Raw genomic sequence first — 17,472 nt, 5'->3', positions numbered from 1 at the left:
AGACTGAGCACTGGGGTTTGAGCTATGCCCTCACATCAGCGCCATGCCCATACTGCTTCCTCTGCTACCATCACCATCTCACCAGGTACCTTCAACAGCCATTGAAGAGGCAGCATTTTGTGGGGGACGTACTCTGCCTGCACCCCCTTACTGCTGGGGATGGTTCATTCATCATGGATGTTCAATGTGTCAGTTCTCCCAGACCACTATAACTGACTTTGACCTTTTCAGAAAACCAACCCCACAATATTCCAGTTTCAATCCCATGATAACCTGAATAGACCTAAATGCAAGGGGATCCCAATATGTCATAGTGCCAAATTCACATCGCAGGTGAGAGGGTGCAGGCTAACAGCATATTGATGTCTGAAAATTTTGAACTAAATTTCCACATTCTCCTAAGATACCTGACTTTGTACCTAAGGAGCTATAGGGACTGTTCCAAGCACTGGGTTTAAGTGCTATAAACAAGAAAGGTTATAAGGATGCATGCATGTGACCACTAACCCACCTGCCTGTCCAAAGGTCTTGCTTGTCCAGAGGAGAGCGATCTGTGGTGTTCATATTTCTGGATTTAGACTGGTCAGCCCTGCTCCCAAGGATATGGGTTCTGACTGTTGTCAGGTAAGCCACATCTCGCCATATCTCTGTTGGGAGGGGGCTTTTGTGAGGAACGTGGCCCCCACCTGGAATGATGTGTTTTAACATTCTCTCTAATTAGTTTTTCTCACTAGCTCTTGAATGACTCCCGCACTCTATAATTATTTCTTTCACTGGCACTTATGCCAATATTGCACCCTTTGCCTAATAATTACTGTCATTATAGTCACTCTATTTGAAATTTGGTGCCTGTGTGATAAACGGTTTTATTATATGTGTTTGATGGGAAGTGATTTCTAAGTGGGTGTCTATAGGAAGTCATGAAGGTATTGCTCTGAGACACATGAGAATGTTTTTGGATAATAAATAACCCAATGAGCTAAAAACATGACAGGTGCAAGCAGCAGAGAGTGGGCGAGGAAGCGGAATTTAAGGTGAATTCTTGCCCAGGGCAAATTCAGCTGAAGACCAAGCAGAGAAGGCCAAAGCACACTCCTGGTCATATTAGAGCCCTGTGGCACACACCGGGCTTGCTATACTGAGCATAGGTCATTGTTAAGGAAGGTGAAGGGACAGGCCAGCACTGTGGCACAGCAGGTTAACTGAAGCTATCATGTGGGATGCCGTCATCCTACACCAGAGTGCTGGTTCCAGTTCTGGCTGTTCCACTTCCCACCCAGCTTCCTGCTAACACACCTGGGAAGGCAGTGGGAGATAGACGGCCCAAGCTCTTGGGCCCCTGTCATCCACATGGGAGATCTGGATTGTGTTTTCTGGCCCCTGGCTTCTGCTTGGTCCAGCCCTGGCAGCTGTAGTTGTTTAGGGAGTTAATCGGTAGATAGATAATCTCTCTCTGTCTGCCTGTCCCCCTTTCTCTCTGACATACTGCCTTTCAAATACATAAAGAAAGTTTTAAAAGAAAAAAAGATGAGGAGAAACGCAGACCCCACAAGTTCAGCTCCCTGTCATCTTTGTTCCCTCCTACTCAACAGCCCATTCCCCATTCTTAGTCTTTAGAGGCCACTGGACTCCAATTCTAGTCTTGGGTTTCTGGAAATCTGAACATTATCTCTGAGAAACTTCTTAACCCAATGCTTTCTGCTTGTGTGTCTGATTCTCCTCCACCCTCCAGGGAATGGAGGGAGTAACTCTACTTCTTTGCTACCAGAAGGTTTGACAGGGCATGGAGGATATTAATGAAAAGTAGAAAGAAACAAATAAGCAAAATTTATGGCCGGCTGTCAAAGCTTGTTCTGGGAAGACGGTCTCAGACCCGTCAGCCACATCCTGACCCTGGAGATCTGAGCTACCTTCCTTATGTGGGTCTGTACCCAGCTCTGTCTTCTGCACTACGTGGGCAAGCTGTATTTCTATTCCACCTCCACTACCCACAGATCAAACTCTTCCGTTGGCTCAGCACATTCTGTGGACCCAAGAAGCTATGATAATTAAGCGCCACTTATTTAGTGCTTACCAAGTGCTGTGTATTATGCTAAGTGCCTAATGTGCATTATTTCAGGGGATCCTCCTGCCCCTCCTTTGAGTCATGTACTGCTATCATTGCCTTGTCGCAGATGAGCAGTAACTTGCCGAAGTCACACGCTAGACAGGAGCAGAGAGAGGATTCTCAGTCACACGCAAGCTAACTGCACAGTCTACATTCTCCTGTCTTCCAAATTCTGCAAGCTTCCAGATGACAGGAAGCTGTTTAGCAAATGCTAAGTAAGACACCTGCATTACACCTGCTTCTCGACTACACACAGCTTAACAAACGCTATACTTCTTAGCATCAGCGGACTATGGATTTAACAGAAAGTGACTCTTGAGTTCTTTAAGCATGCCCCCCCCCTCCCCGAGACATTCCAGAGTTCTCTAAGTGACTGCTGAGTACTGGGAGTCATCTATGGGGTTCTTTCCTTTCCCAGCCCTGAGCTGGGGTTTTGTTTTCCAGGCTAGGGTGATGGTGAGTAGAGCTCCAGGGTGAGTGAGCCACAGGACATGAAGGGACAGTCGGTGCGGCAGCCTTACCTGGGCACACATACTCCTTCTTCTGTACATCCGCCACATTGAAGCCCCTCAGGTGCACGGGAGCCATGCAGAGCGTGAACTGGCCAATCGTCCGCCGCTGCCGCAGCCAATCCGAGAGCCAGGCCAGGTGGCAGTCGCAGTACAGGTGGTTGGAGTGGAGGCGCCTGGGAGGAACAGGGACAGAAGCCAGACTTTGTCACTTGACGAAGTGGGGAAGCTGCCTGTGGCTGAACAGAGTGGCAAAAATCTGTTGCCCCTTTGCCTAGCGAGACAATCCTCACAAGCCCAAGGAGGCATTTTCCCCAACAGCACTGAACATCAAGGACCTCGGACCTTGTATCACTAAGCCACAAATGACAGTGATCTTCCTCTGCCAGCCACACTGAATGGATGACCCCACTTCTTGATAGTTACTCTATACTTTTCTTTTCCAAGTAAGGAAGCCTCAGCACACAGGAGAGGGGGAGGGACATTATCACGGTAACAATCCTGATTTGAGTCTAATTCCCAAGCAGTGACTATTGCAAATGCCAGTACTTTAGCTAGCAAGAGCTGCCGCTGGCTCAAAGCATGCTTCTGCGTCCCAGTGCCCGGCTCTGGTGATGGTGAGATCTGCTGTTAGCTTTACCTTTTCCTCATTCCCTCCACGAACGCCTCTCTGAACCCACTGCATGTGATGCTGGTGGGCCCCAAACCAATACCACTTGTGTGCACCAGACAGGTGCAGCAGGCATAGACAAAAGGGTGCTTTTGGAAGAACTACCTCTCTCCACTCTCCCATTTAAATAAGATGCTGTTCCTAGCAGACACAGAGATTTCCTGACCAGTTCCAGGACTCTCTTTGGCTTGTCCCCACAGGGGCTGTGATGCAGATCTTATCCTTCAGTGGGATCTGCGAGTTCCACATCTGAAGGGAAATCCCTTATATTATTATTATATTGAATTTTTTATATATATATATATATATATATATATATATATATATATATATCTTATATGACTTGAACTTCCCTTTGACTAAGTGGAAGGCCAACCAAAAATATGCAGTGCTTTCTGAAAGTTTTTCCCCAAAGTCCGTCTCTTGGTGGTTTCCAACATTTAATTTGTTCCAGCCCTAGGTCAGTAGATGTGGCGGTGGGTGAGTTATAATTGCACCAGCTTATCATTCCCTTGGGTTTCTGATGTAAATTTCAGATGCCCAATCCCAGACATGCGAGTCAGCCAGTAGCACCTTGGGACTTTTCAAGTGCTCTGTGTCAAACCTGTTAATATTTAGTGGCATGCCTGGAGGAGTGACTTGGGCTTCCTCCACGTCTGTAATGGAAGAGCTGAAGGGCTCTTGACCACACTCCACTTAGCACGAGGTCAATCTGCCTAACACTGGCCAAGTGCACCTAACGTGGGCTGCAATGCTGATGGAGCCTTCTAGCAGCCGCACAGGCACAGACCTTAGCAGTTCAGGGCGACTGGGGCTGCCTTGGTGAGCCCCGGAGACCATTCCATCAGACAGACTAAATGAAATCGCATCTCACATAAAGTGTATTTTTTTCTGCTAAAAAACTGAAGACTAATGATTTCATTTTAAAAATCACTGGTGGGGGGCCAGTGCTGTGGCATGGTAGGTTAAGTCTCTGCCTGTAGTGCCAGCACCCCATATGGCCGCTGGTTTGTGTCCCAGCTGCTCCTCTTCTGATCCAGCTCCCTGCTAATGGCCGAGAAAGCAGTGGAACATGGCCCAAGTGCTTGGGCCCCTGCTCCACGTGAGAGACCCAGAAGAAGCTCCTGCCTTCAGATCAGCTCACCTCCGGCCATTGTGGCCATCTGGGGAGTGAACCAGCAGATGGAAGACCTCTCTCTTAGTCTCTGTCTCTGTCTCTTTCTGTAACTCTGCCTCTCAAATAAATAAATCTTTTAAAAAGTCGTGCTGTAATTTTCCCTGTATTTCACAGCAGTCTGAATGCATTTTCATAGGCTCTCAGGGACTACAATGAGCTCTAAAACACTTTCTCCTTTGAGTTTCAAAACTCAGACCCCCTAAGTAAGCTTGGTTTCCACTTATCCTAGTACCATAGAGAAAGGCAGGACAGGTGGGCAGAGGTGGGGGAAACCTCTAACCCTAACCCACAGCTGGTGGGAAGGATCTCTGTTCTCAGAGGGAAACCAAGTCCTCTGTTGACCAAGCATAACCACTACCACTTTGTCAGGAGCAGAGAGAAAGGGAGGTGACACACTGTCAGTTAGCCACAGTTTCCTACAAAGCAGGAGGGAGAGGAGGGCACTCCTTGGCCTATGCGCCTACCCAGGGGACACTGCCTAACAGACACAGGGTACGGCAAAGTGGAGTGCAGAGGCTGAGACGTGGGAATTCTTTTGTGTGCCAAGAAAATTAGAGCCTTTTACAGAGTGTGGTTTTTATTTGGAAAGGTAGCTGCCCTCCTCGACAGTGGGGTATGGATGCAAAGACAGCACAGATTCACTGTGAAGGCATGAGCACAGGTCCACTTGGTAGATCAATGCATGCAAATTCCCATCAGTTCCAATCAGGGGTTAAGAGATCCATGGAGCAACGAAATGAGGTTTAGGTCAGTCAGATCCTTACTGAGCCAATTCATTTTGGGGATAATCAAAAAGTCAAAGGTTTCCCTTTTGGAAGACCATATTAGGTTGGTTCTTTCTCAACCCTGGCTCAACCCAGACCCACGTCAACTCCCATCCTAACCTGCTATGGATGGTTCCTACCCTGCTGTCCACCTTCAGAAAGACTGCTCATCTCCCCAGGGGCCCACGGAGACGTGGTGACCCAACAGGCTGTGGGAGCCAGTACACAGCTCCCAGAGAAGCCCGGGCAGTGGACAGGCTGTTCCCTCTTCATGGAATCTTATCTGCCAGGAATGCTGGACAAGCCCAACTGGGCAGATTCCTTCACACCACTCTTAAAATCATGCTTGGGAGATCCAAGTGAAAAATCATCATCCCACACACTAACTTTAGAAGAAAACTCATCACAATGATCTTGAAACCTGAGCTTGGACACTGCCGGGAAAGCTTATTTTAATGACTTCTAATAATTTTGGTGAGCATGATGGCAGTGACCTGAAGGAGGGTGACCTCCACTGGCTCTGGGGCTTTGTGCAAGCTCTGGCCCCCACTTCTGCGGCTCATCTCAACCATACTCTTCCATTTTTGTTCCTGCTAAAGGGAATGAGCTCAGGCTCCGAGTCTGATGTTAGCTCCATGCTTTCTAGCTTTGACTTTGGAGGGTGACTTAGCTGTGCACCTTAGTGTTACCATCTGTAAAATGGCAATATAAATGATGCCTCTTTTCTAAGGCTACTGTGGGCATGATGGATGGCAAGTGCTCAGCACAAGGCCTAGTATGCATGAAACCACTGAAGAAATGTTAGCTTTTATGCTGACTGAGAGGAAGCTAACTCCAGAGTTCAGTCTCTTCCCAACCTATGGTTCTGCATACACAAGCTACAGTGTCCTGTGCAGACAGCAGAGCATCAAGGTGTCTGGGTGGTTCCTGCACGTTGTTCTGCAGTCTTTTACTGATGGACACCTCATCCTCCATGTGGAAAAAAAAACAAAACTACCTTTAGAGAACACACGGTGAGCAAATACAAATGCCAATTTACCAAAGGTGCCTTTTAGCCACGGATGCTAAATTAAATTTCTAGCAAATCCTTTTAGAGAGGGTCAGTGTTCATTTTCTATGAAGTTTGCCATTCGGAATTCAATATAAAGGCTTTCCTTTAGAAATCCCATTTATGACTTCCTTCCTCTCTCCTCAACCTCCTTCCCCCCCCATGCCCCCTCCCCCCACCTTTAATTACAGTGAAGTGGGATTAGTCAGCTCGTCTCCAGGGAGTTCTATACAGAGCCATCTCTGAAATTAAACTAAAGAGAAAATGGCAGCAGGCAGGGAAGAGAGAGAGCAGAGGAGATTGACTGATTGATCTGAACTCATCAGACGAATGCTCAGGACTACAGCGAAGGATGACAACAGAAACAAGGAGAAAAAACCCTCTAGCCTTCTCCCCCCCACCCCAATACACCCAACGCCGGGGTCTAACCATGCCTCTCAACTGCATGGAGCAAGCCCAGCTGATGCTTGGCCTCTTCTAAACTGAAAATGACAAAGGGGGAAGGGTAGACCACACAGATCAGCCCCACTGATGATCTCCGCAACATGATCTCCATGCAACATGCAGGCCCAGCACCCTCAGGCTCACTTTCAGCTTCCCCACCCCTGGAGAGCCCTGGGCTGCACTCTTCCCACCTCGTCCCTGTTTGCTGGGGGACTTGGAAGAGCTATTTGAAGCCCAAATGGCTTTGCTTTAAAATTCTGTAGCTGCACCATCCCATATCGAGAGGGAGGAAAAAGAGCGGGTTTGCTTGGCTGAGTCACTGTATTTAACAAGGCTTCTAAGGAAATATTTTGGAAGCAGAGATGGAAACTGGGCTCAGATTATTGTTATTCTTTATTGTAATAACTAGGACGTGGGGTCAGTGCTGTGGCCTAGTAGGCTAAACCTCCCCTTGTGGCACCAGCATCCCATATGGGTGCCGATTCCTAGCCCAGCTGCTCCTCTTCTTATCCAGCTCCCTGCTAATGGCTTGGGAAAGCAGCAGAAGACAGTCCAAGTCCTTGGGCCCCTGCACCCATGTGGGAGACCTGGAAGAAGCTCCTGCTTTCGGATTGGCCCAGCTCCAGCTGTTGTGGCCATTTGGGGAGTGAACCAGCAGATGGAAGACCGTTCCTTTTGTTTCTCCCTCTCTCTGTAATCCCACCTCTTAAAGAGATAAATAAAATCTTTAAAAAAATAACTAGGACTTATTGGATACACACTGTATACCAGACACATTCCTTGTTAAAGGGCATTTTGTTATCAAAACAACTCTAGGTAAAGCATTTATTAACTCACATCCCATGAAGCAGAGAAAGATGAAAACAGCCCAAAATAAGTGGCAGAGCTCCCATTTAAACTTGGGCCTGCCTGACTCCAAACTCTGGTTCCTTCTTGGAGGACTCTGCCTTGCTTCCTTATAAATTGCTTCAATGGTCTTTGCTTTTAATTTCATCTAGAGATAAGTCACTTTGTCACTAATACAGTGGTCCCAGACTTTGTAATATTAACATCTCCTGGAGGGCTTGTTAAATACAACTGTTGGGTCATACCCCTAGTAACACTGAATCTATAGGCTTAGGGTGGGCCTGGAATTTTCCTTTCCTTGTTTTAATTTGAGAGGCAGAGGCAGACATGCAGATAGACACACACACACACACACACACACTCCTACCCACTGGCTTACTCTCCAGAGGCCCCCAACAGCTGGGGCCAGGATGAAACCAGGAGCCAGGAACTCACTCCAAGTCTCCCAGGTGGATGTCAGGGGCCCAACTACTTGAGCCATCCCTGATGCCTTCCAGGATCGAAGTCAGGAGCCAGAGCTGGGACTGGAACCGGGTGCTTTAATGTGGGATGCAGGCATATTAACCGCTAGGTCAAAGGCCTACCTTGATGCTTTGTGTTCTAACAAGCTGCAAGTGATACTGTTTAGGGGCTCCCATTTTGGGAAATCAGATCGATTCCATGTTGCTTGGGGTCATGCATAGCTGGAGGCTTGGAATTTGCAGCCCAGCTTTCTGGATAAATAGTGTGATAATAATAATATTGCAGTCAACATCTTTACATACCAGCCACCCCACAGATCTAGTTTCTTCTGATCCTGACTACCACCCCCATTTATTGAGGAGGGAACTAAGGACACAGAGCTAATAAGAACCCAGCAGGGATTCTAGCCCTTTGCCTTGGCCCTAAATTATTTGGCTGAAGACTCTTGGCAGCTGCAATGGTGATGTAACCACCACTGAGGCTTAAGGAACACGAGACACACATCAAATACGACCTCTCTGGAAAGGCCCACAGAACTGGGAGTGCAGAGAAACTGACCAAGAGTTTCTGTCTGAGAACAGAGGGGGAACCCTCCAGGTAATAAGGGAATTACAACTCCTCTTTGTTTTGGGCATCATAGGGAGATTGGCTGAGTATATCCCTGGAAGGCTTAAGTCCATCCAAGACATTAAAGAGCCCAGGCACTGCATTCTAATTTCACAATATCACCCAGGGAGCCAGGGAGCAGGGGAATGTGGTGGGTGGGGCTTGGTGGGACAGACAGAATAGAGGACTAAGACTCCTTCTCTTCTACAGGTCCCAGGGGAGAAAATGATCATAACTACTGCCAATGGCAGAACTAGCAAGCGTACTGATGCTAACAGAGCAAATGGAGAACCACTAAGCCACAGCTCTGTACGTCCTGTGACAACACAGAACAAATCATCTTTCCCTCAAGATGGAAAGTTTGAGCAAAGACAGTACAGGAAGGATTCTCACAGTCTCAGGATAGAGAGAAATGAGTCTGTTAAGAGCAGGATGGCAGAACAAAGTATGGAACCCACCTGCTTTCAATGGCCCATAATTAACAGCAGAAGGAGGCATTTGAATACAGGACCCATGTGCCCAATCATAGCACAGCAGGTTGCACAAGCAGCTTAGAGCACTGTAGTTCAGGCTGCCTCAGCTGGGGAGGAGGTTGGTGCGGGGGTGGGGGTGGTGGTGGGGCGGGGCGGAGCAGGGAGCTTTACTCACAGAGTTCGAATCTTCGGCATGTGGTTGAAGCTGGTGACCAGGATGCGGCTAATATTGTTGTTGTTGAGGGTGCTGTAGAGACAGAGGAGAAAGGGACATGGTCACGGGGAGGCAAAACATTGAGGGGGAGGGGCACCAAAGTGCTTCTAGAAGGCGAGGGGAGGGATGGAAATGACTGCATATCCATATCAAGATGGGCCTGGAGACAGTGGACGGGTCTCCAGGTAAGGAGGGAATTCATCGATCCCTTTATTCTGGTGGACCCCTCTTCCTTTCTGGTGCCCTCTCAGTACTCATCCACCTTGGATAATAATATGGCTTCCTGAAATCCTACTATGTGCTAAGTGCTACATCTCTAACTCTTTCAGCTACAAAGCCAGTCACATCTTACTCTTTTTCCAGAAAGGGGAACAGATACATGTCACTTTGCTGGGTAACACAGCCCTGTGATATGAAGATTCTCTTTGTAGGGGGTAGTCCTCAAAAAAACAAAAACAAAAACAAAAAAACTAGTGGAAAATGTGTATTACGACAAAGCTATGCATGGATTCAAGATTTTGTACCCAAATAAACATAGCCATTAATTCCATTTCCCACAAACTTTTTGGAGTACCCTTATATTACAGATGAAGAAGTCAAACTCTAGTTACCAAGAGGTAACCTAACTTTCCCAACAGCATAGCTCCTGAGCCCTGGAGGTGGGATTTGAAGTCAGCATTCTCTTGCTTCAGCCTCCTTGCCCTGTCCATTGTATACACTGCCTTGTACTTGTACTTTCTAGGCACCTTTTGACTCTTGAAGCACATCGTGGCTCAGGAGAGTCTGTGGCCTCTGTGAAGGCAGGTGTTAAGTCTCCTTTCTCTTGTGCATTTCCGTGACCATGGATGCGACTCCCGCAGTGCAACATTAGCACTGACTGGTACCTTTGCGTAGGCAAAGGCACAGCTTGTTTTTGGGACCGTTCCCAAAATGGACCCAAAGCACACAAGGCTGCCTAAGGATGAAGGCAGGGTATATACAGATACTCCCCAGGCTTACTGTTCTACATGCACCCTCTCTGGAGCATCGCAGCCAACCAAGCCCACCTGCCAAAGCCTGCAGTGTTACAGCGCCAGAGGGCCTTTCTGGATCAGTTGGCCCAGTGACCACTCAAGAGGTGACAATATGTGGGCAGGCTGGGCCTGCCTCTCAGCTCCTGACCCCATACTACCTAATTCAGCATCCCAGAGAGCAAGAGTTTGATAGAGCCCTGGGTGTTATTCGTAGTGGCCACTGCTCCTGCACCCTTCCATTTTCCACTCCTCCCAGGGCCAAACCCAGCATCCCTTTCTCAGCAATCCAACCCTCCTCATCTTCTCCTGGGCTCCCAGTGGTCCCCACTGACCCAGTCCCTGGAGTTCAAAGCAGGGGTCCAGTGGTCCCATTCTCCTTGCCCCAGAATATTCCTTAGACCCCCCCGGTCAACTTGTCATTAGTTTGCCCAGGAAAGCCAGGGGGAACTCTGCTTACACAAAGGCACAGAGCCTCATTCCTTTTTCTCCTTCCTTCCCCGGTTTCCTGGCACTATGCAGGCATCTAGGATGGTAACAAGGGATGGGTACATCAACCCTACATCGTCTGCTTCTGCCTACTCAGTACCATTAACAATGCATCAACGCACACACTTGGCATCTTGTGAAGTTCAATCTACTTTGCTGGTTTTTTTTTTGGTGCTGTGTGTGTGTGTGTGTGTGTGTCAGGGGCACGGATCCTGTCCGCCTAGGAAGCCATCAGAAACCCTTATCAGTCAACACTGAAGCATTTATTACTCCTATCAGACCTGGTTCTCCTTCATTGGCAGGGAGCTTCCTGGGGGTGAGGACAATTCCCCCCTCCCTGGCTCAGAAATGCCTTTAGGACAGAAATGATGCGTTCATGTCCCTTTCCACCCATCTTGAACATGTAGCGTCACACCTGGGGAGACCTAGTTAGGGCTGCTGACTGATCACCAGACACAGCATCTGAGCAGGCAGTTGTCTCAAAGGCGCAGAGCGGGCAGCCTCTGCACAGAAGGGGCATCGGACCACGGGCAGCCACTTGGCACCGAGTAGAGCTCACAGCCCAGCCCCACTAGAGCTCAGTGCACAGTGCAGTTCCATGTAGGGCTTCAGCTGCAACTGCATCTGGCAGCAGTCCGGCAGCGATGACTTATTAATGTATTACCACACTGATATTTAAATGCGAGCTGTAATGAGAGCTATAAAACATTTACGATAATAGCAATTATTCCAGGACCGAAATGACTAAACACCGTCCTCAGACTTTCATGATTTGCTGCTTGGGGCTGGACAGCACATGGATGTCAGAGGGCTGCTGACCTCTTGGACACTGATCTCCATGGCAGCTATGGGTTTTGTTTTCCCAATAAAGACAGATTTATTTCACTTCTAGTCTCAGCAGCTAGTGCCAGCAGAGAGAGCACTGTGCTCCCTCTGGTTCCTGAGCCCCATCTAAGCAGCTGGCCTTCGGTGGAGGACTTGTTATCTCCCCACTGCAGCGGAGATGGTGCGCACGGGCCTGGAAGGTGGAGATCGGGTAGGCGCTGGCTCCACCACTGAGAGCCTGTATCGCCCCAGGTCAGTCTCTTCCACTCGTTCTACCCCTTCCTTTGTAACATGGACACAACAACAGTACCAATCATGTGGAGTTTTAGTGGTGATTAATTAAGATGATACAGACAATTGCTAGTATGCACAGAGAGCTTACAGCGCGCCAGGCAGGCTCTGGGCTGAGGGTGCTTTCATGTACCATCTCATTGAATTCCTCTGATCACCCCACGAAGCAGAACTTTTGTTATCTCTGGTTCATGAACAAAGCCATGGTGGTGCCAAGATTTGAGTTCAAGGAAGTTGACTGCAGGAATGAAGTCTGTATCAGTTTTCTACGGTTGCTGTAGCAGACTATCACACAGGTAGTGGCTTCAAATGTATTCTTGTGCAGTCTGGAGGGTAGAAGTCTAACATGGGTTCCTGGGGCTGGGTTTGTCCTGGAGGAGGGTGAGGAGACTACATTTCCTTGCCTTTTGCCAAAATTTCAGAGGTCACTTATAGCCCTTGACTTGTGACTCCTTCTGTGTATCAGCCCAACCTCTATTTTCTGTTGTCACAGCCCCTACTACTCCCTGTGGTCTCCTGCCTCCGTGTCCCCTTGTGGTGCCATCTGGAGTCTAGCAAGATAAGCCAGGGTAGCCTCCCGGACTTCCAGGAACCTGTAACTTCTGCAAATTTCCTTTGTCCATATTAAGTGATTCATTCTGGAATGAGGATGTGGACTCCTTTGGGGAGGCGGTTATTATCCAGGTGACCACTGTGCCCTCAAAAGAAGACATATGAACACTTAGCCTAGCGCATAGTCAGTATTCAATAATCACTAACCATTGTTCTTGTAGCCACTGATCATGCCACTTGATCCTTGCAGCACCCTGAGGTTGGAATTATTACCCCCACTTTAGAGTTAAGCAACTGGAAGCTAAGAAACGTTCTGGGGTTTACCGAGGGTGCCACCTGAGCTCCTAGTGGATCAGGACTCACTGCTTTTTCTTGAGATCACATTTCCATGACTTATCCATGGCCTTCTGCTTCTTGGGCAAGTTTGTCACTCTAGCATAGATACTGTCTATCACCTGCAAAGCCATACATACTGCATGAGCCTCTTGTCCTATAAACCACCTCGAAAATGAATCTATGGAGAAATGAGAGGTTCAGTCTGACAGTGACACCCTTCCTCCCACCCCACGGGATTGGTGGGCCGTGCCAAGCTGTGGTGACCTCACTGCCCTCACCTCACTGACTCGCATCTGCTGGAGGAGCTTGGCTAGCCTTAGAGTCTAGCTCCAACCTCAACCAGTTCACTCTTTTAGAGAGATTATAGAATAAAAGGTGCTTTGCTGTCCAATTACTCAGGTAGTAGTTGGAAGTTTCCTCCCTAATGCTCCTAATTCAGCATTTTCTAACAGGTTTCCAGCTCAAGCTCAGGGTCTAAACAGCTCTATAAACTTCAGGATTGCTGTGGCCTCCCTCTTCCCCATCATCCCAGGCTACTGAATGGGAACTGCAGTATGGACCACAAATAGAGCCATTCCCCTCCTCCTCTTGGTATTTTAAAGACCATTTCCCTCAGTCCCATCTCTGTCTTACAAAGTCTTTTTACCCAGGATAAATACTGTATTTATATTGAGATAAAGTTTGATCTGTAAACTGCCTCATTAATCTTTGGTTTTATTATTATCGGAGCATAAATGCCTAATGAAAAGGAGTTTTTTCCAAATACAAATGATTCCCTTGGACAATGCTACTCCTACCAATGGATCCCACTCTCTCTTGACTGGAGCACTAGAAAGGGTCAATTAAATGTTGTGTCCACGTCACTAGGGGTCTGTGGACTGACTGCACCTGCAATGCACTAACAGAACCCTAGTGTCCTAAAAGAGCCTGTGCTCCCTCGTGTTTCTCAGCTAAATATCAGGGAACTGTGGCAAGACAAGGGCTCCCCAGGAATGGTGAACGCATGAATAAGTAATGCACATGGTGGTCACTCCAGAGGTCAAAAACTACCGAATCCTATCCATCGTAGCCTGTCTTTGTAAATAAAGTTTTACCCATTCATTTCTGTATTGTCTGTGGCTGTTTTTGTGTTATAATGGCTGAGTAGTTGCAACAGAGACTCTGTGGGCTGCAAAGCCTAAAATATTTACTATCTATCTTTTTATAGCAAGCACTGGTTGGCCCTGGCTGCTCTGGAAGTAGGCCATTTCATTCCTGTCTGTGCCAGTGATTAAGTGTAATATGCTGGGCAAGTCATATTAAGAAGACACTATTAAGGGTGGGCATTAACACCCATTACCTTGCCCACACCCCACTCTGGTGTACCTGGGTTCAACTCCTGGCTCCAGCTCATGACCCAGCTTCCTGCTAATGTAGACTGTGGAAGCAAGTGGTAATGGCTCAAGTGATTAGGTTCCTACCATCCCTGTGCAAGACCTGGATTAAGTTCCCAACTCCTGGCTTTGATCCTTTGCTGGGTCATTGCTGATATCTGGGGAGTGAACTGGCAGATGGGAGCCCTCTGTCTAGCTCTGTCAAATTAAACACACACACACACACACACTTGGAGGTTAGAATGGGGAACAAAAAGAATAGGATTATGTCAGAGGCTTTCAAGACTTAGACAGGGGGCAGGCACCGTGGCGCAGTAGGTTAATCCTCTGTGGCGCTGGCATCCCATATGGATGCTGGTTCAAATCCCGGCTGCTCCACTTCCAGTCCAGCTCTCTGCTATGGCCTGGGGAAGCAGTGGAGGATGGCCCAAGTCCTTGGGCCCCTGCACCCATGTGGGAGACCTGGAGGAAGCTCCTGGCTCCTGGCTTCAGATCGGCGCAGCTCTGGCCATTGTGGCTATCTGGGGAGTGAACCAACAGAAGGAAGACCTTTCTTTCTGTCTCTCCCTCTCACTGTCTGCAACACTAACTCTCAAATAAAATAAAATCTTAAAAAAAAAAAAAAAGACTTAGACGCAAAAGCAAATAACATTTTCAGGAACTCCTAAGCAGCAAGTGGGCTTCCAAAGCAGGCAGCTGAACTATAGAACCTGCACTCCTTGCTACCACATTATACTACCACCTTGGAAGATCAATCCCACCACTTCTGGTACCTGCAGTGCTATGATGGAGTAAGAACCCAGGAGGGGGCCTATTCAAGGGATGGTGGCAGGTGAACCTACCTTGGGTTGTTCATGGCATGAACCTGGGCACCAGTTCTCCAAGTATGGTCCCCAGATCTGCAGCATCACTTGGTAATTTGTTAGAGATACACATTCTCGGGTTTCAACCAAACCCACCAAGCCAGAAACCCCAAGATAGGCCCCATCCATGTGACTTAATGAGCCCTCCAGAGGATCTTCGTGCAAGCTCATCTTTGAAAACCACTGAACCAGGGAAAAGGCTAACAGCAGCATCTTGACTTAAATGTAGAGGGCAGTATTTTGGGCATGTATATCGGGACTGAAAGCCTCCTTTACGTAGGGCTTGATGTTTTCCCACTTAGGGAAAGGTGCAAGCTTTCAAACAGTAGATGGTCCTCAACGGAGGTGGTGGATCACAGTAGGAGAGCTCCAGCTTGGCTTCTGGCCCCAGCTCTCCACTGTTCCCTGTTGAGTGCAAACATGTGGCTCTCTTGTATCACTCAAGATAGCCATCTCGGATCTGGAGGAGCTAAGTCCAGCTGCAGCCACACCACCCTGGCAACCTTAATAGGGCTGACATTTCCCTCTGTCTCCTCTGATTAGGCCATCGCTTTATCACTCTGTGATTTCCTGGCTCTGGGTGTAATGTGCCTGTTGTGTGTCCATAACACCATGTAATTGGCTCTAATGCAACGATATTATCTGTGGGCATGTATCACATAATTGCAAAACCAGGGATCTGAAGTGCCAGTGCAGCTTCTTAGCGTGCCCACCTCCCTGAGGGTACTACTCTAACTCTTCCTTGGGTCACACAGACCTCTTGATAGACTGGCCCATTCACCCCTGTCTCAAGGCAGACTGATTTCTCCCTAAGTCTAGAAGAACAAGGAGGCTCCCTCCTTGATGGTCCCTGAGGAGACTCTTGATGAGGCATCTGCAGCCATGGCAACAGGATGCCTTTTTAAAGTGAGCCTGGAGATGCCCTTGCACGTGTGAGTGTCCAATGACCAGCACTCCAACCTGAGAAGGTACAACTACTGTCAACAGTGGTTGTATTGAATTTGCAGGGGTTGACACATCCCATGTAGGTGGCATCAGTTCCTGAAGTGGCTGAGTCCTGTGGGAAACACTGACACCACTGGTATAGGTATAGGGGTGTGCAGAGCAGGGTGTGTCGACATCATGGGAAGCGGCCTGGGGAGCTCACAGCTGCCCTTCCCTCCTGCTCGGCACAGCCAGGGGCAAGAAGAATGAACATAAGGACACTTCAGATCCTTGGGGCTGTCTTTAGGTGCCTGTTCTCTCTGGCTCACATGTTTAAGCAAAGCTGGCTCTTCCTGCTCTTGCTTGGTGCCTGCTGATGGACAGACATTGTGGCACTGGACAGCAGGACCTACTGTGGACTCACCAAGCCCTGAGGCACTCTGAGATCCTTGGAAGGTGAATGCTGTCGGCTAACTCAGCAGTATGATCATAGGCACGGCTGACCTGTCTTTGGCCCCAGGAGAATGCAATGAAGACCCTTTAGGTTCCTTCCGGTTGACACAGGCATCCCCGAGCCTCTGCCCAGGTCCTGTCCGGGCCTCCTCCTCAGTACCCCTCTGTCACTTTCAGCTGGAGCTCCTGTCAATCATCATTTCCCTCTTAGTAAGGCTGAGCCTGCCTTTCTCACCCCACTGGTGGTGGGGTGGGAGACTGATGTACCTGGGCACTCCAGGAAACTCCAGAATTCAGAAAAAAAGATGCAAAAATGCATCCTTTGAGAAAACTTAAGCCAGATTTTGTCAGTTCTACGGACTCCCTATTGAGTCCCAGTCAGTGAAGGCTGCTGTTTTGAGGTGAGCCTTGCCAACATCTTGTAATGAACATGTCTGTGATGATCGCAGCAATAATCCTGATCCTATACACTAAATATGGGCCGGGTGCCAGCGTCAGGCTGAGATTTTTCATATATTATCTCATTTCATTCTCCTGACAATCCTGAGATCCTATAGGATTTACATTTAGAAGTGGTATCTGTCAGCATTTCATCAATAGCATAATACTCAAAGAAGTTAACTTTTAAACAGAGGTTTATTTAGCGCACAGTTTTAGAGGTTCAAGATCAAGTTCAAGACAGGGCAGCCCCATTGGTGTGGCGTCTTGTGAGGGTGGTAGATGGCAATCGTGGAGCATGGGTGGAGAAAGGATCACATGAAATCCGGGGAGCAGAGACCACAGCTGGGCCCCACTCAGGCTTTTATGACAACCCTCAAGAGCTACTTTTGCGAGGCCAACATTGTTGTGTAACAGATAAGCCACTGCCTACAACACCAGCATCCCATATGGGTGCTGGTTCAAGTTTTACTTCCAATCCATCTCCCTGCTAATGGCCTGGGAAAAGCAGTACTAGAAGGCAGGCCCAAGTCCTTGGGCTCCTGAACCTATGTGGGAGACCCAGAGGAAGTTCCTGGCTCCTGGCTTCAGATTGGCA

The 17,472-nt window shown here is 48.3% G+C and overlaps 1 protein-coding gene across 2 annotated transcripts in view; it reads right to left on the bottom strand.

The window, feature by feature from the left end:
• Window positions 1–17,472, bottom strand: part of SLIT3 (slit guidance ligand 3) — a 642,896-nt gene that overhangs the window by 142,955 nt on the left and 482,469 nt on the right. For both annotated transcript variants that reach the window (XM_062188711.1, XM_062188710.1), the window contains exons 7-8: window positions 9,282–9,353; window positions 2,629–2,792 (exon numbers count right to left, since the gene is read on the bottom strand). In XM_062188711.1, the coding sequence (XP_062044695.1) occupies window positions 2,629–2,792; window positions 9,282–9,353 (236 nt within the window). The remainder of the gene's footprint in view (window positions 1–2,628; window positions 2,793–9,281; window positions 9,354–17,472) is intronic.

This window comes from Lepus europaeus, chromosome 4 (genome assembly GCF_033115175.1).
Source record: "Lepus europaeus isolate LE1 chromosome 4, mLepTim1.pri, whole genome shotgun sequence".
Taxonomy (NCBI): domain Eukaryota; kingdom Metazoa; phylum Chordata; class Mammalia; order Lagomorpha; family Leporidae; genus Lepus; species Lepus europaeus.
This window is presented reverse-complemented; position numbering and strand designations above follow the sequence as displayed.